At 39.5% G+C, this 25,791-nt stretch overlaps 1 protein-coding gene across 3 annotated transcripts in view; it reads right to left on the minus strand.

Annotated features, from left to right (window-relative positions):
* The window catches only part of MAK (male germ cell associated kinase), a 49,652-nt gene extending 24,119 nt beyond the window's left edge, over positions 1 to 25,533 (minus strand). For 2 of the 3 annotated variants that reach the window (XM_036867811.1, XM_036867809.1), the window contains exons 1-7: positions 18,796 to 19,618; positions 12,826 to 12,880; positions 11,354 to 11,475; positions 9,393 to 9,472; positions 6,619 to 6,751; positions 1,352 to 1,523; positions 197 to 364 (exon numbers count right to left, since the gene is read on the minus strand). In XM_036867811.1, the coding sequence (XP_036723706.1) occupies positions 197 to 364; positions 1,352 to 1,523; positions 6,619 to 6,751; positions 9,393 to 9,472; positions 11,354 to 11,475; positions 12,826 to 12,880; positions 18,796 to 18,896 (831 nt within the window). In that variant the 5' untranslated portion in view covers positions 18,897 to 19,618. Of the gene's footprint in view, positions 1 to 196; positions 365 to 1,351; positions 1,524 to 6,618; positions 6,752 to 9,392; positions 9,473 to 11,353; positions 11,476 to 12,825; positions 12,881 to 18,795; positions 19,619 to 25,375 lie in introns of those variants that run through there. The other variant, XM_036867810.1, reaches the window with a different exon arrangement.
* Between the last annotated feature and the right edge of the window lie 258 nt (positions 25,534 to 25,791).

The raw sequence follows: 25,791 nt of genomic DNA on the forward strand, positions 1-25,791 counted from the left end.
AAGAATCTTACATTCCTAGAAGTTAAATCATTACATACACTGGATGCCTTAAGCTTTAGGGCTTAATTCTCTCGGTAAAACTCTGGTTGAAAATAGACAGGTCTTTGTAAAGAAAAATATCCCTGATATTGTAAAACCTCAAATTAAAAAAAAAAAAAAAACACACACACAACTATACCAGGGAGATCTGTCTTACCTGGCTTGCTGTTGGTCGTTTCTTTGGATCCCAACTCAACATTTCAGTCATAAGCTGAATAGCTTCACTACTGGCATTGGGAATAAGAGTTTTTAAGTTTATAGGAACACACTGGGGAAAGCGGAAATTCATAGAGGATGCAAGCTGGTACCCTTCTGGCCAGTCACTCTGTTTAAGGAATATATAAGTGGGGGAGGGGAGACAATAAGTAATTTGTTTTTAAATATCAATTTAAAACAGAGTAATAATATAAAAATCACTTGTGTATGAAAATTTTAATGTTGACTCATATAAATAAATGTGAAAATGAAATACCACACCACATACACAATTCAGTGCTATAAACAGTATAGAACGAACAGTGAGTTGAGAATTAGGGAAAAAATGAGAAAGCACTTTTATAAATTTCAAAATGTTAAACTCTGGTCTTTTGGATCTCGATGGTGATGATGGTACCCAGGCAGCTCTGAACAAGTAAGGACAAGCGATTTACAGACACTGATTATTACAGAGATCCTCATTATATGTTATACATTGCATCCAATGTCAACTGCACACAGCTGGGAAATGAGTTATGTTAAAGCTTTAATAGCTGCGTTAACTTGACTAATGTTAACTACGAGGCACACACTCATTTAATTCAGGTGTAATTATACATACTTAAACTTATTAAATAAGTGCATCTCAGAAAGTGAAGTCTAGCTGAGTGCAATAGTTAATTGAAAAGTACTCAGTTCAAGAAATTAAATATCCATGGCAGAGGTATATAAATGTAAACAAGAAAAGGTTAAGAGAAAATAAAATCCAGGACACCTGGCATTAATGAGTTGATCCCAACGGACATTCACAGAACAAGTAGGAAAGAGGCTAAGCATGTAGTCATCGTCTGGTCATCAGACCAAAGTTAAATACATAGAATTCTAAATATAGAGAACTTTCCCTTAAGTTCTTAAAGAAAGGTAAGCCCCTTTTTTCTACAGTCTGGTGGGATTCTGGCTTCTTGCAACCCTCATCCCATCCCAATAAAAAAAAAGACTGATTATAAGAAAATTAACCCTTAAAGCGTAAGCCTTTTTGAAAATGAAAATATCAGCTAGTTGGCCAAAAGTTACAGATAATCAAAAGTTATAACAACTTAAGGACAAAAGTACTTACTTTTTTGGGAGTCCCTAAAACTTGGCAAATCTTAAAGATTTCATCCACCTCACTTGTCCCTGGGAAAAGTGGTCTTAACGTGTATAGTTCAGCCATTATACTCCCAACAGCCCACATGTCAATGGGAGAGCTATAAACTGAAGATCTTAATAAAACTTCAGGAGCACGATACCTATGAAAACAGAAAACAAAACAAAACAGGCCATTTTGATTGTAGTTTCAGAGGTGGAATGGCAGTAGGATTTTGTTTGGTCAGGCATTTCAATTGAGAACCAGATATTAACTGCCTTCTGTGTATCAGGCATCTATCTGCACAATGTGTTGGGTTTATATTGACTAGCACACATTTTTCCTGACCACAAACAAGTAGTGGAGCTCAAGACGACTATAAACGAAATGTCCAAGTGGCCTAAGATAGGGACTCCAACAAATAAATGTGGAAATGCTATATAATACATTAAGAAAAGGTGGAGAAGCTCTGAATGGAAGCAGATACGTTCTGAATGGGAGCAGTCGTATAATTTTACAACGCATTAAATCCTGATATATTCACATGAAGGATCGAAAACAAAAGATTAACAAAGATTATCCCTGAGTAGTGGGCTTTTTCCCATCTTTTTAAAAAACATTTATTTTATTGAAGTCTAGTTGATTTACAATGTTGTGTTAATTTCTGCCATACAGCAAAGCGATTCGGTTATACATATATATACATTCTTTTTTGTAGACTTTTCCATTATGGTTTATCACAGGATATTGAATACAGTTCCCTGTGCTTGTTTATCCATCCTTCTTTTGGCTTATCTGTTTGAAAGTGCTGATTCCTCAATTGACTCAATTTCCTTAATTGATAATATTTTTAATTAGAAAAATACTCTATTTATAAGGCAAAGGTAGCTGGTGGAGGATATTCTCAATTTTTTTTCCATGTTGAAATGCATAAACGTTTCAGCGTAAATGCTTTGCAGTATTGTCCTTTGGCTTCCATTCAGAGTAGCTTTCTTTGACAGCTTTGAGATATAATTCACATAACATACAGTACATCCATTTAAAAGCATACAGTTCAGTGGCTTTAAGTACATTCACAAGAGTTGTGCATCCATCATCACAATCAACTTTAGAACATTTTCATCACCCCCAAAAGAAACCCCACACCTCTCCAATAGCCCTACGCTCCCATTTCTCTAATCTACTATCTATCTACAGATTTGCCTATTCTGTCACTTCATATCAATGGAACCATACACTGTCTGGTCCTTTGTGACTGGCTTCTTTCACTGAACATGTTTTCAAGGTTTATCCATGTTGTAGCATATATCAGTACTTCTTTCTATTTATTGCTGAATAATATTCCATTGTATGGCTGTACCACATTTTGTTTATCCATTCATCAGTTGATGGACATTTGGGTTTTTCCCACTTTTTGGTTATTATGAGTAATGTTGTTGTGAACATTCATTTACAAGTTTTTGTGTAGACGTATGTTTTCATTTCTCTTGGGTATATACCTAGGTGTGGGATTTTACTGGATCACTTGGTAACTATATGTTTAACCACTGAGGAACTGCCAGACTGTTTTGCACCATTTTACACTCCCACCAGCAATGGATGAGGGTTCCAGTTCCTCCACATCCTTGCCAACACTTTTTATTATGTTTTGATATTTTTAGGAGACAAAATTGTTTTGAATGTTTTGCCAAATTTAGATACTGAAAACAAGTATTCTCAATTTCATTCCATTTCAGTATAAAATCTAAATTTACCCAGTTGAAAATAGAAGCTCCTTAAAAAGATTCTTCCCTGCAAGCGGAGATTTTCCAATTCTAATTATACATTTAAAAAAGATAAAACTAGTACACTTTGAGCTCTAATTTGTTCAGTTCCTCCTTTGCTTTTGTAGGGATAAATATCATTATCTTCCTGTTTGCAAACTTCATTTTCAATAATTGCAGTTTCCTATAAACTTCAAAAAGCTTTGGGTTTTTGGCATCCATTTATCAAAAATTCTGAATGAAGATTTCCAAGTGATTTGAAACAAAATGCAACCAAAATATGAAGGGATTATTTACAAAAAGAGCTAGATACTACTGTAAATCATTTAAATTGACTTACAAAGTAGTTTTTCAAAGGCTCAAACAATTCTAAAATTCGAATGACAGACGGCAAAGAGAGAAAGCACATACAGCCATGCTTCAGCCATTTTTGTAGTCAACATCAATAGCATCACAAAAATTTTGTAGTGCAATTACCCTCTGCGTGTATGTGTAATGTGTAAATTCTGACAACTGCAGCTTATTTTGATTGGTAGAATGCAAATTTAGCAGCTTATTTGGATGCATTTACAAAATAGATATGCATCTTAACCAATCCAAATAAATTTCTGCTTTCTAGGTTTCTTAATTTAGTAAGAATACTGTTTTTATGATGCTAGGCTTCACTAAAACTTGTATATGTATTACCACTGCAAAAGTAATTTTATTTTCAAAGGTTTTAACTGAAGTTAAAAAGCATTCACAGTAATGTCAGACATTTCACTTTTCAAGGAATGACCTTCCAAAAGCTTCACTTTGATTCTCTGAATTGTGATGAAAAAAATCAAACCATTGTTAGAAATAAGGTAACTGATTTTTCGCTTCGAAGCCAGTTGGAAGGCACTCATTTAAAACTGACATTGTTAATTAGCCATGTGTTAAAGTGTGAACTTGGTTTTTGGGTCTCTCATGTTACCAGATCAGACCAGGGAGGAATCAGGAAGCATACAGCAGAGGTCGATCAGACGTGCCCCAGCTTGTTTTTTTTGGTTTTTTTTTTAAAGCTGAGTCTGCTTTATTTTTTTCCCTCAGTCCTCTTTTCACTTCCACATTTTTTTTTTTAAACTTTGGGTTTGTTTGTTTGTTTATTTATTTATGGCTGTGTTGGGTCTTCGTTTCTGTGCGAGGGCTTTCTCTAGTTGCGGCAAGTGGGGGCCACTCTTCATCGCGGTGCGCGGGCCTCTCACTATCGCGGCCTCTCTTGTTGCGGAGCACACGCTCCAGATGTGCAGGCTCAGTAGTTGTGGCTCACGGGCCTAGTTGCTCCACGGCACGCGGGATCTTCCCGGACCAGGGCTCGAACAGGTGTCGCCTGCATCGGCAGGCAGACTCTCAACCACTGCGCCACCAGGGAAGCCCCCCCAGCTTGTTTTAATGAAACTATTGATAACAGGCATCGACCGAGACTGTCCGGAGCAAACCGGGACATATTGTCACTCTTTCCAGGCTCTGTCCTCAGACTTCTTTTCTCCTCTAACCACACTCAGTCCCTTAGTGACCTCACCCAACCCTGTAATTTTTAACACTGAGGTGTCCCAAGTTTACGTCTCCAGCCCAGCCCTGCTCCCTAAACCCCAGGTCACAGGTCCCACCGCCTACCGTGACGTCTCCCCGTGGTTGTCTCGGAGGCACCCCTCAACCCGAAACACCACTGCGCCTCCCGCCACGAGCCCCACAGCAGCCCCGTCTCCACCAGGGCTGACTCCAGCCCTCTGGCTGCTCGTGGAAAAGACCTTGAAGTCTCTGACTCTTTCATCTTATTCCCCACATCTGCTTCACCAGGAAATCACATCTGCTCTATTTTAAAACACACCCAGGGCTTCCCTGGTGGCGCAGTGGTTGAGAATCTGCCTGCCAATGCAGGGGACACGGGTTCGAGCCCTGGTCCGGGAAGATCCCACATGCCGCGGAGCAACTGGGCCCGTGAGCCACAACTACTGAGCCTGCGCGTCTGGAGCCTGTGCTCCGCAACAGGCGAGGCCGCGATAGTGAGAGGCCTGCGCACCGCGATGAAGAGTGGCCCCCGCTCGCCGCAACTAGAGAAAGCCCTCGCACAGAAACGAAGACCCAACACAGGCAAAAATAAAAATAAATAAATACTTTAAAACACAGCCAGCATTCTCCACCTGTCACCACCTCCATGGCCACCAGATCCAAGTCACTGTCATTTTCTGCCCAAAATAGTGTAATCGCCTCCTCCCCGGTCTCCCTGCTTCTGCCCCTGCTCCTCTAGGCGCTTTTCAGGACGGCAGCTCAAAGCCCTCCAGGGGCCCCCGGCTTCACTCAGCTGAGCACGGCACCCCAGTCCTTACATCCGGCGCCCCACAGACGCCCTGACCTCGTTTCCCACTCCCGCCCTCCTTATTCACTCTGCTCTTCGCGGAATCCACGGCGGCACTCCTGTCCGCAGGCCTGTGCACTCAGCATCTTCTCTGCCTGAAACCCTCTTGCGTCCCCAACGTCTCCCCAGCCCGGCATCCGTGAGACCGCCTGTTTAAAACAGCAACATACCCTTTCCCTCTCCTGTCTCTTCCAACCCCCTGTCCCTTTCCAGACTTTATTTTTCTGTATAATAATATGTAGAGATATATATGTATCACTTTCTGATACTCAAATATTCTTAACTTTTTATTGGAATACAATATCCATACAGAAAAATGCACATGTCCTAAGAGTACAGCTTGCTGAATTTTTACAATTAGAACACACGCATGGGCCCAGCACCCAGACCAGGGAACTGCGTGTCATCAGCTCCGCAGAGGCCCCTCCCCTGCACGCTCCCAGTCGCTACTGCCCCTACCCCGACCATGTAGCCTCTATCCTGACTTTTAGCAGGTGCGTTCTATTTTTGTGCTTTATATAAATGGAATCACATTATATGTGCTCTTTTTCTGTTTGGCCTCTTGCTCACAACATTGTCTCTGTGAGATTCATCATATTGTTCACGTAGTTGTAGGCCTTTCATTCTCATTGCCGTGAAGCAGTCCACCGGGTGAATATATATGCCTCTGGTGATGGACATTTGGGTAGTGTGCAAGATGGGACGGTTATGTGTCTTGTGATGAACGTGTGTGTATCTCTCTGTTGGTGACTCAGGACATTCTCTATTTGTTTACGTATTGGCTGTCATGTAAGCAGCATGAGGCAGAGATTCTTTTCTGCTTAGTTCACGTCTGTGTTCCCAGTGCCTAAAATAGTATCCAGCACATAATAGGGGTTCAGTAAATGTTTGTTGAATGAATGAATGGATGTGTGAAATCCTTTTTCCTTCCCTTTTCATTTATCACAAGAGTCATGAGGCAATCCTTCTGTCTCTCCAAAGAATACAAAAAAATGCAGTTCTACATTTTGCTTTAAATACTTGATATAGAACCTCCAGAAAGATGTGTAACAATCTACTGTAGGAAAACGTCAACAGAGACATTTGCCTCTGGACAGTTGCAAAAAACTACTCACCATCTGGTGGATACATAATCAGTATACGGTGGCTGTGACCTTAATTCTCTTGCAAGTCCAAAGTCAGCGATTTTCACAAGTTCTGGGCCCATACAAAGCAAGTTTTCTGGTTTCATATCCCTATGAAAAAAGCCTTGGTAATATAGAGAGGAAAAACAATAATAAATCATCATATCTAGACATATTTGATTTACTAACAAGATAGCTGAGCCTCTCTGTTCTAATCAGGAAGGTGAACTTAGGAAAAAAATAAACCATATTTATTGTCTACACAGTGATGGGAGGTGGGGACCCTGCTTTCAAAACGATTTGGCGAGGAAGTTCATACAGTATATATGGCCATTAAAAATAAATATCCACATGTATTTCTATTTGTGGATCTGGTGAGTTCAGGCACTAGGTTAGATACTGCCACATTATGATTATCTCCGCTAATTTGAACAACACCCTTAAGGAGGTATTATGATCACGAGTGGGTAGCAGATGAGGAGGTTGAAGCTTGGAGAGAAGCAGTCTAGTGAAAGTTCAAGGAGCGCTGCATATCAGGCTTCAGTCAGTGAAGGTGGTCTTATTACTGCTCTACCACATTGTCGTTTAACCTGCGATTCCTTGAGTATAATCACTTTGAGAAGTCCACTAAACACAAATGGAACGCCACACATTTGAATCAACTCCTTCCTTTAAAATTATTTAACAGCTCAGTTCTCCCCTGGTAGCTGCCTTGTTGAAACAACCCCAGTAATTATAATGCTTATTTACCAATTTAATATATAAAATAAATGTCTAGTTACCAAAGCTACATGGCAGCCCAGTGAAAATGAGGGCAGAAAGCCCTCCTTGCAAATGTCTGAGGAGTAGGTAAAGCACACCGGTTGTACACAGATGACTTGTATCCTAATGACTTTGCAGGGTGGAGAATTAAGAACGGGCCTGGTCATCAATTGTAGGTGACCATCATCATCACCAGAGGGTTTTCATGCAGATTTGAGCTAGGAAGACTTTTCTAAACCTAAACTTTTTTAACCCCTTCAAAGCCAGTGTGGGCTCTCCATGACATCTACAACAGTTTTGTACTCTGTTTACCTGGTACTCCTTACACAAAATCGCTACTGAGATCCATCCATTTCACTAACTTCCAAGAGGAACACATCGTAATTTCATAATATGAAGACAGGAATGGGAGCACGTGTGATGGTAAAGTGACATTACTCCATAAAATCTTAATTAAACCACAGTTGAGGTTTTCCCCATCCTCACTAATATAAATATATTGGTAACTTGGTCCTAACTTTAACTAAAATATTAGTCCATTTTTTTTGACAGCTACTGTTTTTAAAATATCTATTTTCTCAAAGGATTACATCTGAGATGTTTACAAACTATGGCAAGAATAATTTAGCTTTTGTAAAAATGTCTATTGTTCTTGGAGTCTGGTTTCCCAGATCACTATGTAGGCACTTATAAAGCCAACTCTAGATTACTCATATGTTATTTACTTTCAGCAACAATTTTTAAATTCCAAGCTGGTTTCCTCCTTCAATCCCTTATGCTCTGAAGTTGCTGATAGTTGGTATATATCCAAGGAATCTAAACCAATTTTACTACTAGCCTAGAAATATGAGCAAAACACAAAACTCTTTCCAAAAATCAGAGAATTCATGAGGCTTTTGATTTTCCACATCACACTTGCTTCCATTGGCATAAATTAATGCAGGCAAATATCAAGAGTTAACCATGCTGACCAGAGCTTAAAAATGAGTTGAAGATAAGGAATCCAATATGAACAATTAAAATAGCATATATCCTTTACATTCCATGTAATTAATAAATGACTGACTTTTATCAATGGATTGTAATATATTTTCATGGGTTTTAGGCTTTTAAAGACCTTAATAGTTTACATAAGACAAAAAAACCCCTGGGGATTCAGGAATGTTCTTACAATGTTTATATGGAATTCTGCATAGCATTTCTAGAAAATAAATTATTTCCTGTAGTAGTTAAAAGAGAAAGGAGAGAAGAAAATATAAAACATAGGATGAAACATGAAAGGAGACTAATAATGGTGATTTTTTAATGCCAATGCTCAGAATGCAGCAATGGTACGATATAAACTATCCTAGTAAATATCTATCTAAACATATCTATCTAAACATCTTTAATATCTATCTAAACATCTAGTGATGCTAAACTAGAATCATTAAAAATTAATGATCATTAAATCACTAAAAATTTTCATAATAATATTAACTTTATTTTGGTTTGATAGATATGCAAAAAACTATAAATTAGGATTACATAAATAAGAAATGCATAAAAATAATTTCTCCAAATATAGAAACAACTAAATGTAAATACTAAGGAAAACTGGAAAATACCATAGCACAGGTGCTTTAAACTATTTAAGTGTTAATAATTGATCATGATAGATCAAAGCATTCCAATCTTTTCCAAAAGAGGGACCTTTTTTTTTTTTCCATTTTCATGGTAAAATTAGGTGGAATGAGGTAGCAGGATGGGGTTATGATGACTGAGACTAAATGCTGATGATCAAACTGTAAAAAATTCTGCTGTAGAGGAAGATAGTTACAGATTATAGAAATTCTATTTTATATAGAATTATTGAAATTCTAAATTTTTAAAATAAAACTGTCAGTTAGTAGGCACATACTCCAAACTTGTAGTTATCCAATATAAGATTATTTAACAGTTCATATACAATTCCTATGCATGACCGTGACAATAATCTAAAGAGGCAGGGCAATGAAACCTACCATGTTTATGGATAAATGCCAGCCCTTGCAATATTTGATACATAATATTTCTGATGACTGACTCAGGGAACAACTTGTTTCTGTGAAGAAATGAACAAATAAACAGTTATGTAATTCAATTTGTAAAAAGAATGGTGTACACTAAAGGTACAGTTATAGTATCAGAGCAAAGGTTTTGTATATTGGTCTTCAGTTGACATGGAAAAGAAGTTTACTAGAATAAAAAAGGCTTGTAAATTAATCCTCAAAAACAATATTTCAGGAAGTTAAGCTACCAAAAACAAAGTGTAAAAATACCATTAACCTCAAATAGCCCTTTTCCATGTACAGTTGTTAATGGTTTAATTTATACTTTTGACATTGAATAATATTCTAAACAATATCACTTTAATTTTCTTTTAATTTAGAAATCCAGAATTGAATCATGAAATTCCAAAGTTGAGTGTTTTTAATGTTCATTTGCAATTGCATTCACCACTTCCACTTATATATATATTTAAAATCATATGAAAGTATAATATTTCATGTATTTACATGTACTTAATTTTTTCTTCAAAATTATATCTCAATATACCATGCATATGTTTATCATTTCATATATTTTAAAGAGCATAAATTATTATTAGAAGCCAAGAAGATTACCCATAATCCCACCACCTGATAAGGAAACTATTTTGATTTTTCAGTATTCTAATCCAGCCCTAATCCATCTGTGTGTATAACTTTTATATTAGGTGTCAATGTTACATAAATACAACTTTGGTTTCTGTTTTTTATTCACTTATAAGCACTCTTATAATCTTCATAATTATCACTTTTAATGGCTACAAAATAATTACATCAGTATTATACACTGTAATTACCAACCTATTCTCCCATTGATATTTATTTTAAATAGTTCAAAGAGATAAGTGAAGCTTGCTATAGTCATTGAACAGAACATACTAGCTATGGTAACTATGAAGATTATGTATCAGCATTTAAAAATGCCTATAAGTGAATAAATCAAACAGAAAAATGTATCACCACTAAAATTACAACTACATAGAAAATATGCATGTCTGTATACAGGAGCTAGAAAGAACTCTAGAAAAATAAACACTGATTTGAGAGGTAGAATATCCTTTACTTTTATTTTAACTGCTATTAATGTCATAATGATATCAGCCTGAAACATAATAGGCATTCAATACAGTAAGTATTTTTTGAAAGAAGGAAAAATATGATTAAAGAAAAATTCACTGACCATCCTTAGACCTTGAGAGAGAGAGAGAGAGAGTGTGTGTTTAAGAAATAGAGAGAGAGAAATCAACATCATTCTACTGGGAAATTCATTTCCTATTTTAGGCTCTTTTGCTGAACAACTCTGGCTTTAAAAACAGCCAAAATGGACATTAAACTCCCAGATGTGACCAGCAGCTACCACCAAAATGTTATCCTCTCCAAGCTCATGGCAGATGACTGAACTCTCCTTCTTTAGAGATTCTGTTCATATGTTTAAAAATTAAAATGAGAATTTCCTTGGGATTGGTAACACATTTTTATCATTCACTTAAGCATTCTAATAAACAAGTGTATTAGATCCTTTCTTAAAAGCAACTTCATTCTTTCCTCCATTCCTTCATTAACCTTTTGCAAGATGTTTGGGAGAGTAAGAAAGACAATTTTCTCAATTTTGCCCCAGGCCAGCTTTATTATTGAGTATTAAACTATAGATAGATTTTTGTTTCAAAAAGTATAGATAGATAGTGTGCTTATATGAAATATTTACCTTGACTTTTAAGATATTACCACGGAAAAATGATGGTTCTTCAACGTTAGATATTATCCTTTGATAAAGATAACTAAAGCTACTTCATGGACTGATAAATCTGTACATTGCCAAGTGTGACATAATGAAGGGATCCAAGGGACTCGTGGAGGAGACAATAAGGAAAAAATTAGTTTTCATAAAGACATACCTGTCTTTCATTAATTGATAGAGGTTTTCTTTCATATATTCAAATATAAAATAAAGATGGTCATTTTCTCTGATAACTTCTTTCAGTTTAATCACATTGGCATGATTAAGTTTCTTCAGAGACTGCAATAGAGCAAATGAGCATTAAAATTCTTAAAGCAAAGTTATACAAGTTGGCACAATCTCATCAATGCTAGGATGATAAGTACCTTCAGTAATTTTCCATTTCTTCTAAATTCATTAAATTTTTAATATCTATAAAAATTTCCATGTCTAAAAACATCTAGAACATCTATTTAAGTAAGCAGTGGGCTCCCCTGGTGGCACAGTGGTTAAGAACCCACCTGCCAATGCAGGGGACACCGGTTCAAGCCCTGGTCCGGGAAGATCCCACATGCTGTGGAGCAACGAAGCCCGTGTGCCATAACTACTGAGGCTGCGCTCTAGAGCCCGCGATCCACAACTACTGAAGCCCACGTGCCTAGAGCCCGTGCTCCACAACGAGAAGCCACCGCAATGAGAAGCTCACGCGCACCGCAACGAAGAGTAGCCCCCGCTCACCGCAACTAGAGAAAGCCCGTACGCAGCAACAAAGACCCAATACAGCCAAAAATAAATAAATTGAATAAATAAATTTTAAAAAAAATATAAAGTAAGCAGTAATTGTCTAAGTAACGAATATAAGTGCAAAAATAAACCAGGTCAACAATAGCTACAAAACATTTCAGTCTGTCACTTTTTTTTTTCTTGGTCATTAAATAGGTTTAATTTTTTCTGACTTAACTATGTGGAATGCCATGCAAAAGTCTCCAAAAATTTATCCAAGTTATGCAACATAAAATATAAAGAAATGGTATGTGGTAATTTAAAAAATTATCTTTCCTTTGACAATATGGATTAAAATGCTCTTTTTTTTTTTTTTTTTTTTTTTAAATTTATTTATTTATTTATTTATTTATTTATGGCTGTGTTGGGTCTTCGTTTCTGTGCGAGGGCTTTCTCTAGTTGCGGCGAGCGGGGGCCACTCTTCATCGCGGTGCGCGGGCCTCTCACTATCGCGGCCTCTCCCGTTGCGGAGCACAGGCTCCAGACGCGCAGGCTCAGTAGTTGTGGCTCACGGGCCCAGTTGCTCCGCGGCATGTGGGATCTTCCCAGACCAGGGCTCGAACCCGTGTCCCCTGCATTGGCAGGCAGATTCTCAACCACTGCGCCACCAGGGAAGCCCTAAAATGCTCTTTTAAAAGTGAGAGTATACTTTTAAATATGAGGGTATAGTTACTTTCTGTTCTCCACTGACATTCTGATGAGAAATGAGAAATTAGGAACATAAAGAAAAACATAAGAAATATAATTATCTTTGGTCTGCTTCCCGCAGAGAACGGAACCATCTCCTTAGCTACCATCCTCAGAAATGAGACACGTGTGAGGTAGAGCTAAGGCCTTCTGGGGTTCTTTTCATCTCTGGGATTTTACCTTAACTTCTCTCAAGTTCATACATTCATCCCAAGAATAGAACTTTCTCTTCATTCTGCAATAAAAGAAGAAAAGTTTAGTGTGTAGGGACCGGGGATTTGAAGACACAATTTACACCATTGGCTTTCTTACCCTATAATTAGTTCACTGTGGGCAAGCTGTGATATCTCTCTTCCTTCCTCCTTAAAAGGAAATCATCTCCCTTCTGTGTATCTCAAGGCCATTTGGTGCAGGTTCATGACTGTGTCACTTCTTGGACAAATTGCCTAATGACTTCTCTGTGCTGCAAACTGCTTAGCTATAAAGTAGAAACTACTGCATAAGAAAAGCCTATTGTAGACTGCTTAGTTCAGCACTCAGTAAATACTATTGTAGATGTCCTTATTTTTACCGGTATCTGTGGTCAGCTACAATAAGGTATGAAGGGCATCACTACTATTATCTCTAATATCCTTAGTGAATCAGAATTTCAGTTATACTCATTCAGGTGCTAGAAATTTATGAAGGAGCTTGAAGAAATTGAGGGCTTAACCAACTTACCAAAAGATACGTTTCAGTACTATAGATTTATAAATGCCTTGCTAAAATGATAAAAGTAAATCTAGCACAGTGCTCAATTTGAGATAAAATAGAAGTCAATTCAAATATAGTATAAAAGTATTTTAGTAAATTGATCAAATCCATGCAAAACTATACATATAATCGCTATGATTCTTAAAAAGTAATTATAGAATTTTTAATCCAGTGTTTTAGAGGCTAGTTAATATATCCAAGTTCCTTTTCAAACTTTAGTACAAATTGAAACTTTTATTCTTCTTAAAAATCTGTACTAGCTGCATCCACATATACTAATATGCTACTTTCTTTTCAGCAATTACTAGTTATCAATACTACCCTAAGGTAATGCATGTATCTATATGCAGCAAATACAGAAGTTTCCTTGCAAAACAATTATCCCGATTTCTAAAGAAATTAATTATAAAAAATTAAACCAATCTGTTAGAATTCCTTTTAGATTCCCTGCCATCTTCTCTTTCATTTATTGATTCATCCAACACCTACACGCCAGGGTGATGAAATCAGAGATGGTTACCCTGATGCTTCCCATCTCACAGGAAATAGACTTTAGTTAACACAAAGCAGACATACAAATGAGCTTTCAGGATCATGAGATGAATTGGCCAGGCCCCAGGCCTTTTTGATGAGGCAGTATTTCAGATGAGACCTGAAAGACAGAAGGTGCCAGCATGTGAAGGCTGAAAAAAAAGATTCAGCCAGACAGAAACAGCTAGAAAGAGCTGGGCTGGTTAGAGGAAATGAGAGACCACCTCAGGCCGATCCTTGTTTCTTCAATGCCCGGAGCTGATTTTCGTGGCTGTGAGGTCACCGTTCCTGCTCTGCTTTTTCTCCCGTAGCACTTTACCCACCTTCTTACATACCATAGAGTTTACTTTTATGTTTAGTCCTCTCCCCTCTCCTCACATGCAAGCTCCTTGAGGACACCTCCACATGCCTGCTCAGTTTCTGGCACATAGTAAGTGCTCAATCAATGTTTACTAAATGGATGGATGGATTTCGATACCCACAGCTGGGCTCCTGAGGAACTGTCCCACAAATGGGAGATCCTCAGGAATGGAATGGCCTCTCAGGTCCTTAAAGGGCAGAGAGCTTAATAATATTTGTTAATTTAATGAGGTGCGGGGATCTTACCAACACCCCCTAGAATGAATTCTGTTACAGATTTTTTTTGGAGATGGCAGCAGATACCACAAGGTTTCTTACCAGTGACCTAAATTAAATTTCCCAAGGGAAAAACTCTCTTGCTTCTAGGCCTTCATACATATTATTCTTACAGCTTGGAATATTCTTCCCCTCCTCTTGGTAATTTTTGTCATTCTTGAGATCTCATTTTATGGGGGAAGCCTTCCAAGATACCTCTCCAGCACTGCTTCTCTGTGCTCCCATAGGCCCCGGTATCCCCCCATTATAGGACTTATCATATTTTGTGTTGTAACTTTTCTAATTTGTTGGTCTATTTATAACTCATCTATCCCATCCCCATTTGTCCCGAGCACCAAGTGTAATCGGAGCTTAACAATTACGTGTTGAATGAATTTTTAAACTTTTTGCAAGCCTTCCAAATGACTCCTCCTCTTCTCTTTCATTTTTACTCTGTCTTTAATTAGGGTAGGAACACTGTCCGGCACACAGTAGTTACTGAATGTGGCAGACACTATGACTTGTCTATCCAAGAGCCACTTTTCTTCTCTTCTTTATTAACATAGGCCAGCTTTAACCCAGGGATACAAAATGGCCACCTAAGTACTCAGTTTCCCAGCTTCTCTTATTGCTACGTGTGACATGTGACACACTCCTGGCCACTGAGGAGTAACCAGAAGTCTTCTGGAGAAGGGTGGGGAAAAGCTTTTGCTTTCCTAATTAGAAGAAAGTACAGCAGCTGACTGACAGTAACAGTAACTGTTTCAGCTCTTATTTCTTCTTACTTGGAACTCATACTCAAGGCCTAGACTGCTACAGCTATTTTTTAAAATTTATTTTATTCAAGTATGGTTGATTTACAATGTTGTGTTAATTTCTTCTGCACAGCCTAGTGATTCAGTTATATATCTATATATATTCTTTTTCATATTCTTTTCCATTATGGTTTATTATAGGATATTGAATATAGTTCCTTGTGCTGTATAGTAGGACCTTGTTTATCCATTCTATATATGTTTTCATCTATCTGCTAATCCCAAACTCCAAGTTCATCCCTCCCCCACCCCCTCCCCCTTGGCAACCACAAGTCTGTTCTCTATGTCTGTGAGTCTGTTTCTGTTTCATAGATAAGTTCATTTGTGTCATGTTTTAGGTTCCACATATGAGTGATATCATACGATATTTGTCTTTCTCTTTCTGACTTATTTCACTTAGTATGATAATCTCTAGGTCCATCCATGTTGCTGCAAATGGCATTATTTCATTCCTTTTTATGGCTGAGTAGTATTCCATTGCATATATATACCACATCTTCTTTATCTATTCATCTGTCAGTGGACATTTAGGTTGCTTCCATGTCTTGGCTATTGTAAATAGTGCTGCTATGAATGCAGGGGTGCATGTATCTTTTTGAATTATAGGTTTGTCTGGGTATATGCCCAGGAGTGGGATTGCTGGATCATATGGTAACTCTATTTTTAGTTTTTTAAGGAACCTCCATACTGTTCTCCATAGTGGCTGCACCAATTTACATTCCCACCAACAAGGTAGGTGGGTTCCCTGTTCTCCACACCCTCTCCCACTGCAGCTATTTTTTGAAGACATAAGAACCTAGGTCTGTGATAACAGCATTGAGACCAGGTATGAGCCCTGGGCTGCCCACCTCAAAACATTTCACAATGTGAAACAAATAAATCCCTATTTAATTTACTTTTGGTTAGTTTTTTTTATTTCATACACCGAAAGCATTCCTAAATTATACACGTATGACTTCTTCTCAGCATTCAGTCTATTTGACTTCTTAAAGTATTTGACCTCTCACTTCTCTCAAGGTCTTACCCAGCTCTATGCAGGTGAGGCCCAATTCCCCATTTTATGAAACTGAAGACTGAAACAAACACATGATCTTGCCACACAGAAGGAATAATGAACATTTTGTTATAGAAAACAAATCAATGGTGATAACCTTAAATGATACAAGACCCAACCCTCATTCTCATTTACTTACCCCCTCTCCCCAGAAGCCACAGCTTTCATGAAGTTTATGTAAATCTTTACAGTCCTTTTAAAGATATTTTTACATATAAATTTATTTATGTGTAATGAAGTATTTATTTGTGTGAATTTACATAATTGCTTAACCCACAAATAAGGATGATTTCATCTCATTTTGGCTAATACTTACACCTCATTTATTATTTTTTTCTCTTATTGCCTTAGTTAGGGTCTCCAGTTCAATCTTGATCAGTAGGGGATATAGCAGGCATTCTGGTCTTAAAACCAACTTTACAAGAAGTACCTGTAATATTTCACCTTTCAGGTCAGGGAAGTTTCTTCTTATTCCTATTTTTCATTTCAGTTATTGTACATTGTACATTTACTTATTTGATAATAATGGCTATTTAACAATATTTTATAAAAGTATTTTCTTATATATGTAAAGTTTTAGATCATGATAGTGTAAAGTTTTTAACATTTGATAAACATTTGTTAAAGCATTTAACTTTTAGATGATCATCATTTAGTTGATGTTGTAATCAGTTTCCAAGACTTGTTCCGGTGGAAGCCAACTGCCATGTCATGAGGACACTCAAGTGACTGTCTGTAGAGCCCCATATAGAGAGAAATTGAGGCCTCTTTTTGTCCTTATAAAAAAAGGAAATTTGGACACAGAGATAGGCATCAAGGGAAGTTGATGTGGGAGGGATACAGAGAGAAAATACCATGAATAAGCCAAGGAGAAAGACCTACAATAGATCCTGTTCTCTCAGCCCCCAGAAGGAACCAACCCTGCTGACACCTTGATTTTAGACTTCTAGCCTCCAAAACTGTCTCAATAAATCTCTGCTGTTTAAGCCACCCAGTCTGTGGCTTAAACTTTGCTACAGAAGCTGAATATGAGCCAAATGATGTTCTAAATTCCTATGCTGAAGCCCTAACCTCCCAGTACCTCAGGGTGTATTTGGAGGTAGCCCTTAACAAGGTGATTCAGGTTAAATGAGGTCTTTAGGGTGGGTCCTAATCTGATATGACTGGTGTCCTTATAAAAAGAGGTGAGGGGCTTCCCTGGTGGCGCAGCGGTTGAGAATCTGCCTGCCAATGCAGGGGACATGGGTTCGAGCCCTGGTCTGGGAGGATCCCACATGCTGTGGAGCGACTAGGCCCGTGAGCCACAATTACTGAGCCTGAGCGTCTGGAGCCTGTGCTCCGCAACAAGAGAGACCGCGATAGTGAGAGGCCCGCGCACCACGATGAAGAGTGGCCCCCACTTGCCGCAACTAGAGAAAGCCCTCGCACAGAAACGAAGACCCAACACAGCCATAAATAAATAAATAAATAAATTTTTTTAAAAAAAAGAAGAGATGAGGACACAGACATGCGCAGAGAGACGATCATGTGAAGACATGGGGAGAAGAGAGCCATCTACAAGCCAAGGAGAGAGGTCTTACATGAACCAACCATGTTAGCTGACACCTTGATCTCTGACTTCTAGCCTCCAGAACTGTGAGGAAGTAAGTACATTGTTTAAATCAGCCAGTCTGTGGTACTTCTTTATAGCACCCCCAGCAGACTGATAACAGTGAACCACCTTGGGTATGGATGCTCCAGCCCTGGTTCAGCCTGCAGATGACTGTGACCTTGGCCCGCCTCTGACTGCCACCTCACGAGAGACCTGTAGCCTGAACCACAGCTGAACTACTCCTAAATTCCTGACTCACAGAAACTGTGAATTAATAAATGTTTGTTCTTGTCTTAAATCATTAAGCTTTGGGGTAATTTTTTTTACATATGATAGATAACAAATACAGTGGATTAAAGAAATAAGTTAATAATAATTAATTCTATTTAATTGGTAAGGTCAGGAAAATTCCATATGCCACTCGGAACTCAGTTTGATACTACGAATACCATCTGATTTTGAGGCCTATTGTTTCAAAGAAACAATAAGCTCTACTCTGTACTCAACTTTAAGTTCCAAAATTACCTTCAGTTTCAGTTCAAATGTATCATGCATAAAAAGCAGAGCCCTTGTATTTTTTGATTTGTCCATGTTAGCTGGACAAATCAGAAAATTAACGTATGTGGGGATCAGCTGAACTCCTTCTTTGGCAATGTTTTCTCCAGAATGGCATTCCATATTAGCCTAACAAGCATGGGGTCTAAACCAGACTTCTCTCTGTACTTGTATATAGTCTCGAGCGAGCAAAGGAAAAGAAAGATCGGCAAACTTGGCAGTGTTGCCCATGGTACCTTTTGATGGCTACCAGCTCCCCTGATTCGATACTCTTGCCCATCAGCACACTCCCATAAGTGCCGTCCCCCAGCTGTCTCATGGTTGTGTATCGGTTCATCTTGGAAAGATAATGCAGCACAAGTTGTTGACCGAAATGACTTCCTTGTTGAATATAATTATAAATGCTTCTTTATTTTTGTTCGTTTTTGCCCTTAGACTGTTGTTGCTACACTGGTGACAGGCTTGTCATCATTAAACACAGGCTCTTCCCCAAGATTATGTACGTTCATAAGATACAGCAATAAGGAATCTGGCAAGGAAACAGTGCTTCCATTCTTATGAACACCCTGTAAAAAAAACAAAACAAGAATAAAAGGGATTTTCATTAAAGAACCTCTTCCAAAAATTTACTGGTAACCTAGGAAAATTATAAATACCAACGTGTTAAGCATGTGTCAGTAAATCAATTGTGTGATGCGAATGATGTTCACCTATAAAAGACTGATGGTACTCACTGGTGAATGCTTCATTTACACGGTACCATGTTACTTATCCCATGAACGTTCAATAAATACTGGCTTAATGATTTGCATGATTGCTTTTTTATTGACTATATAATATAATCTATATTAGTCCAAATCAGATTTTGGGAAGTCAGACGCTCTACTATGTCCATTCTTTGAATCAATGTTTGCATCACATTTAATTTGGACCATAATCCTTTATGTGAAACTCCTGGGCCAGACGTATTTGGAATCCAGGAATTTGCATATTTTAGAAAAGTAATATGGTACGTAACACCTCCCAAGCAGCATCTTAATGTGCCTGTAGAAAAATGTATGAAAAGTACACTAAGTAAAATAAATGAAGACCATAAATGGCCTCGCGTCATTCGGGTCACGTTTTGTTGCAGACGAATTTGCACAGATTAATTTTTTAAAATAAATTTATTTACTTATTTTTTTGTTTTTATTTTTGGCTGTGTTGGGTCTTCGTTGCCGTACTGGGCTTTCTCTAGTTGTGGCGAGCGGGGGCTACTCTTCGTTGCGGTGCGCGGGCTTCTCATTGCTGTGGCTTCTCTTGTTGCGGAGCACAGGCTCTGGGCGAGCGGGCTTCAGTAGTTGTGGCATGCGGGCTCGGTAGTTATGGCTCGCAGGCTCTAGAGCGCAGGCTCAGTAGTTGTGGCTCACAGGCTTAGTTGCTCCGCGGCATGTGGGATCTTCCCGGGCCAGGGAGTAAACCCATGTCCCCTGCATTGGCAAGCGGATTCTTAACCACCGTGCCACCAGGGAAGCCCCAGATTAATTTTTAAAAATTCATCTTTCAGAGCTTTGTGGGTTTCAAAACTACAGAAAAGGGATTGTGGATCTGTATATATTTGAAGGGTACAGGTTTCTATAGGTTCTGATTTTATAACTATGATTAAAGAAAACACACAAAGCACATAAAGCCTTAGTGTCTACCTCATTACAACAGCGTTCAATAATTTCCTCCCATTGTTCTGTCTTCGTTCTGCATTCAAGGAACAATTTCTCATTTCATACCTGTTTATCATTCTTATGTTGCTTTAAAAAATCTCTATCATTCTGTTACAAGGCTGTATGCTTAGTTACAAAGTGTAACAACATGTTTGGCACTATCAAATAGTTTGTTTTAAAATGCCTTTTACAGGGACTTCCCTGGTGGCACAGTGGTTAAGAATCCACCTGCCAATGCAGGGACACAGGTTTGAGCCCTGGTCCGGGAAGATCCCATATGCTGTGGAGCAACTAAGCCCATGCACCACAACTACTGAGCTTGTGCTCTAGAGCCCATGAGCCACGACTACTGAGCCTGCATGCCAAAACTACTGAGCCCGTGAGCCACAACTACTGAAGCCTGTGTGCCTAGAGCCCGTGCTCCGTAACAAGAGAAGCCACCGCAATGAGAAGCCTGTGCACCGCAACGAAGAGCAGCCCCTGCTCGCCGCAACTAGAGAAAGCCTGCGTGCAGCAACGAAGACCCAATGCAGCCAAAAGTAAATAAATAAATAAATAAATAATAAATTTGAAAATAAATAAAATAAAATGCCTTTTACAGGGAATTCCCTGGTGGTCCAGTGGTTAGGACTACATGCTTTCACTGCCAGGGGCCCGAGTTTGATCCCTGTTTTGGGACTAAGATCCCACAAGCCGTGCGGTGTGGCCAAAAAATAAAATGCCTTTTATAATCTGGTGCTTCATTCAAAGATTATTTTGCTTTCACTGTAGCACGATCTCCATGAAATAAAATCATAAAAATTGCTTCTCTATTAGATGCAGAAATTTAGGAGTGACAAGAATATGTTGTAGTTGTCAAAGTACCTAAGGCTTCCAAAAATAGGCTTTCTGAGGAAACATGGCAGAGAAGTGAGCTAAACCTACGTTGTTTCCCTTATACAGGAACATATTTGTCCACAGGAAACTTTGGAAGAAGGTGTGGGGCTTTTAAATAACAGGGAGTGTGTGTTAATTTGTCATTTATTTTACTTCATATACATAATAACCACTTCAAAGGCACATGAGAGGTAGTTTAGGCCATGCTAACTCCGTGGCCAGGATCTTGAAAAAGAGATCACAATAGTAAATTCCAGTTCTATTTAGTGGCTCCTTCATTTTTCTCAGCTTAAATCTGAGCAAATGGTCTTAACATATGCCAGCAAATGGTTCCCCATTTGCCTGAAAATGAAGTTCTTTTGTAAGTGGTCATTACATTATACATAGACACAGATTCTCAATATTAAGGCATTAATATAGAGAAAGGTAACACCCCCTGCCTCCTCACCTATTTCCTGACCAAAACGTGTATTTGCTTTCCTTCATTTTTCCTTTATCTGGATAAGGAAATATAATTTTGAAAGCTGTTTGGGGGTTTGTTTTGTATCCTGTGCTATGATTAAGCAAAACACAGACTATAAAGTGTATTTCTTCTGATCACTTAGAATCTTATTAAATCAGTATTTTGCATTTTATTATCAGCATGTTAAATTGTTTTTCTTTCTCTCTTTCTTTTTTTTTTTTTTTTTTTGCTGCACCGGGCAGCCTTGTGGGATCTTAGTTCATCAGTCAGGGATTGAACCCCATTCACCGCAATGAAAGCGCCGAGTCCTAACCACTGAACCGCCAGGGAATCCCTAAATTGCTTGACATTCTTTTCTAGCTTTTCTATTTAAGGTGACATACTTATCTCTTTTAAGGAAATGTGCTTTCTAGAGGTTTACTGATTCTTTCTGGTTAAGTAACAATACAGAGAATAAATTTGTCCAAAAGGCCATGGTGTTTATCATATCAGTAAAATTATACAATAAAAACACAGAGGGATTAAATGACCTATGAGCAATCAGAGAATCAATGACGGAGTCAGTCTAATAGTTGCATTAGCCTGAAGCTGTTTGGTTTTTTAGTGCAGTCCCCAACTGCTAAACAACCCATTCTTGCCAGCTTTTACAATCACTGGTGCAGCTAAAGGAACCACCCCTCTTCACTGCCAAACCCTGTAGAATCTACCCCGCAATGAAAGCTGCCCACCCCCTCTGCCCCCTAAAGATTCCTAACTGCTATAAACAACCGGGAAAGTGCACAGGGTTCTCCCCACCCTGACTACACCCTGGGGCTACATCTGTCTCGTCCTGACACCTGGAAGGACTTAGTGAAAAATTATAGGCCAGAAACAGTGACGGGAAAGAGTGTGAGATGGGGGGAGAAGGGAGTCTTCCTGGAGTTCCTTAAGAAAATTATTATTTTTACCCAACCCCCCAAAATTATTTAATTAAGAATTTTAATGGGATAAATAGCATCTTCTTTTCTTTGCAAATCTGCTGCATATGCAACAAATTATTTTCATGTTAACACCTCACTGAGGACAGGCATTGAGGGTCTGAGAGGTAGGCACTTATGTAGGCACTTCTGGAAAAGGACAAATGGCTTGAGAAGGGAGTGAAAGAGGGAGCGGCCCAGATGGGGAGAGAAGTTCAGAGGTAAGAGGTGCCAGAAACATTGAAACTTTCCCTTGCAGCGGCTCAACAACCTGCAAAAGTGGAATTAACTGCCTCTTTCTGGTCCACTATTAAGACCATCAGCCCACCATCATCAGTACTATTAGCACAACAGACCATTCAGTCATTGACTCCTTTCTGCATTGTCCTGGAAGCCCAACCGGTTTTGGAGTGGCTATTGTAGAAACTGCACTCCAAGCCTAACCAATCATCTTCCAAATAAACACTGGAAACGCAAAGTTTGTTTCAAGTGCTTTAGCATAGGATACTTATATTCAGGGAAAAATAAGTAAGGGACACAGCCATTTCCCAGTTTCTTTCGTTTGAGGGGTGAAGATTATGGATATGACATAAATTTTAAAAAGCTCTGACTTGTGGCTCTCAGAGAATTGGGCCAGTTTACTAACCTTTAAGTAACACAAGTTTACATACTATGCTCCCAAACAAAACTTTAAAAAGGCCTCTTTTGAGTCATGTTAAATAGAAAATAAACAGCTCTCCAGGGTGAGAAGCTGACAATTTCAGCTGTCCCCTTATCCCCCTAAAAATATAAGGATAATGGCCTAATGGCATAGATATATAAAGGTAAAGGATTTTTTTTTTGTAATCATTACTCCCATGTACCTACTCACTGATAGCATATAAACAACTATTTTTATCAGTGTAGAATAGGAAGGTCCTAAACAGATTACTAGTCAAAAAGCAGTATATGTAACTTAAAAGACAGACTGCCTATGGGTCCCCAGTTCACACCCAATAATATTTCTCTGCAAGTTACATATATTCTTCTCTGTGGACCTTTGGAAAGCTAATTCTGCAAAACAGGGATGTATTAACATGCTTTCTTATGCACATATTTCCATATATTTATATTTCCATATATATGCAACAAAGCAAAACAAGTAAATGTAATGTAACTATGATCCTCAATTAATTTAATAGAACTGTTAGGAACTTGGAATTTTCTGCAGTCAAGCTCCAATACTTACTGACTTTCTTATGAGTTATACAAACCTTATGTTCTGGTTTAAGGAAAAAGACATTTATTTAGAGGCTCAATTATAGGCCTACATTAGATAAATACCCTTATCATTTCTCTCCCATTCTAGTTGTCTTACTTTTATCTAAGTGCGCAATTACTGTAAACTTGAGCTTTGTTCTCAACAGCTTCTGCCAGCTAATAAGGGATTTAGATAGGATTAAAGAAGATTAACAGAGAGGGCAAATGGAGGGTAAAATTTGTGTCTGCCCAATCACTGAGCAGATAACGTTTCCATGTCTTCAACTTGTCTTTGTAGAATCTGCTGTAATGTTATTACCCTACGGCTGGCATTAACGTTTGTTTAAAAAAAAAAAAAAAAAGTAACGCCATAAAAACCATTGTTTCAAAAGCAAAAGAGAAAAAAGATTTCAAACTAACCAAATCATACGTTTACAGGGGGAGCTTTTACAATGGGAAAACAGGATTCTGTGTTAAAAAAATAAAACCATGGTGCTTTGTGCTAATATTCACAAACTGTTTTAAAACGAAGCAAAACCAAACCAAAATAACCCACCCCAAGGAAGAGATGGGACAGCCAGCTTTGCGTAGGCAGAAGGTGGCCGCCCTGGGGGGGAGGGGAGGGTTTGTCCCTTCCCGGTCACTCGGCGGTGAACAGGGCGGGGGGCCGATAAAGGACGGCCAAAAGGCTGGAAAGTAACTTTTGCCTCCGCCACTATTTCGACCGAACGGGTTGTTTTTCTGATTAAAACCACTCCGATAACTTTGACTCTCTTTATGAGAATTCCGTTACAATTAGAACAAATGCCTGATCATTTTAAAAGATTATCTAAACACAATTACATACATTTCTTTCCTTTTAGAATTGAGATTACAAACCACTAAAAAGCCAGTTTTATTGCCTCCCCTCCCGCGACTCCAGCCCTGTCCTTAGACTGACCATGTCTCCGTCTTATTTGTAGTAAAGAAGCAGTTTTGGTTCCCAGACGCTCTGATCTTTTCTCGCAAACCGGGGCTTTTAAAAGACTCCAGTCCGCGGGCAGGGCTCGTCCCCGAGGCCCTGCGTGTCCGGCCGCAGCGGGCAGGTGAGCCCCTGACCCCCCCGCGGTTGGCTCGGCGTGAGGACTGGGGGCGCCCGCTGGTCCACCCGGTGCCGGGATTCCGCTTGTACCTCGGAGTCATTTGGGAATGCACGAATGAGGACTGAATTTGGACCCAGTTTCTCTTTCTTCTTTCTCCTTTTTAATTTTGTAACAGTTTTCAACTCAATTCCACTGCCTTCTCCAGACCTGATCCCGCCCCTCACTCCTAAAAGTAGCGTCCCCTCCAGCCTAAGCACTCAAGGGAGCGGGGGAGGGCGGGGGTGCGTTGGGAGACCTTGGGGTAGAGGTTCGGGGGTGCGGGTCCCTCAGACTGCTGGATTCCCGCCGTCATCCTCCAACCCAGGACTGACCGCGCCGTCTAGGAGCGCAGGAAAGTGGTCGAGGGGGTCTCGGAGCGAACCGACAGCTATAGGAGCAGGTTGACCGCCTCCTGCCCGCCCCGCCCCTCCCCGAATTCTCCTCCCTCCAGTCCCTCCCCCTACCGGTGTCCAGGCCCCTTCTCTCGGCGGAGGTTGGCGCTGGTAGGACAGGGAGCCGAGGGGACATGCCGGGCCGCCTCGCAGGACAGGCTCGGGCTGGCTCGGACGGAGGGTGGCGGCCCCGCTGCCCGCTCGGGATTACCTGCCCGCACCGGCCGCTTACCTTGTTCACTCCCTTGTCAAGCTGTGGCGTGCTGTGTGTTTCATCTCCTAGGAAACCGCGGGGATGCTCCAGCTCAGACCTCCCGCTTACGCCCCGCCCACGGGGCGTGATCGAGCCGGAAGGCCCCGCCCAATACGTGCACGCCCCCGCCTCCCTAGGGGGCGGGGCTTCCGGAACACCTGTGTGTCAGTGGAGTTAGCGCTCTCTGCCGTTTAATTTGGGGCTTGGGAGAGTCCTGATTACCTTTGTAGTTATT

Source organism: Balaenoptera musculus, chromosome 11 (assembly GCF_009873245.2).
Source record: "Balaenoptera musculus isolate JJ_BM4_2016_0621 chromosome 11, mBalMus1.pri.v3, whole genome shotgun sequence".
Lineage (NCBI taxonomy): Eukaryota > Metazoa > Chordata > Mammalia > Artiodactyla > Balaenopteridae > Balaenoptera > Balaenoptera musculus.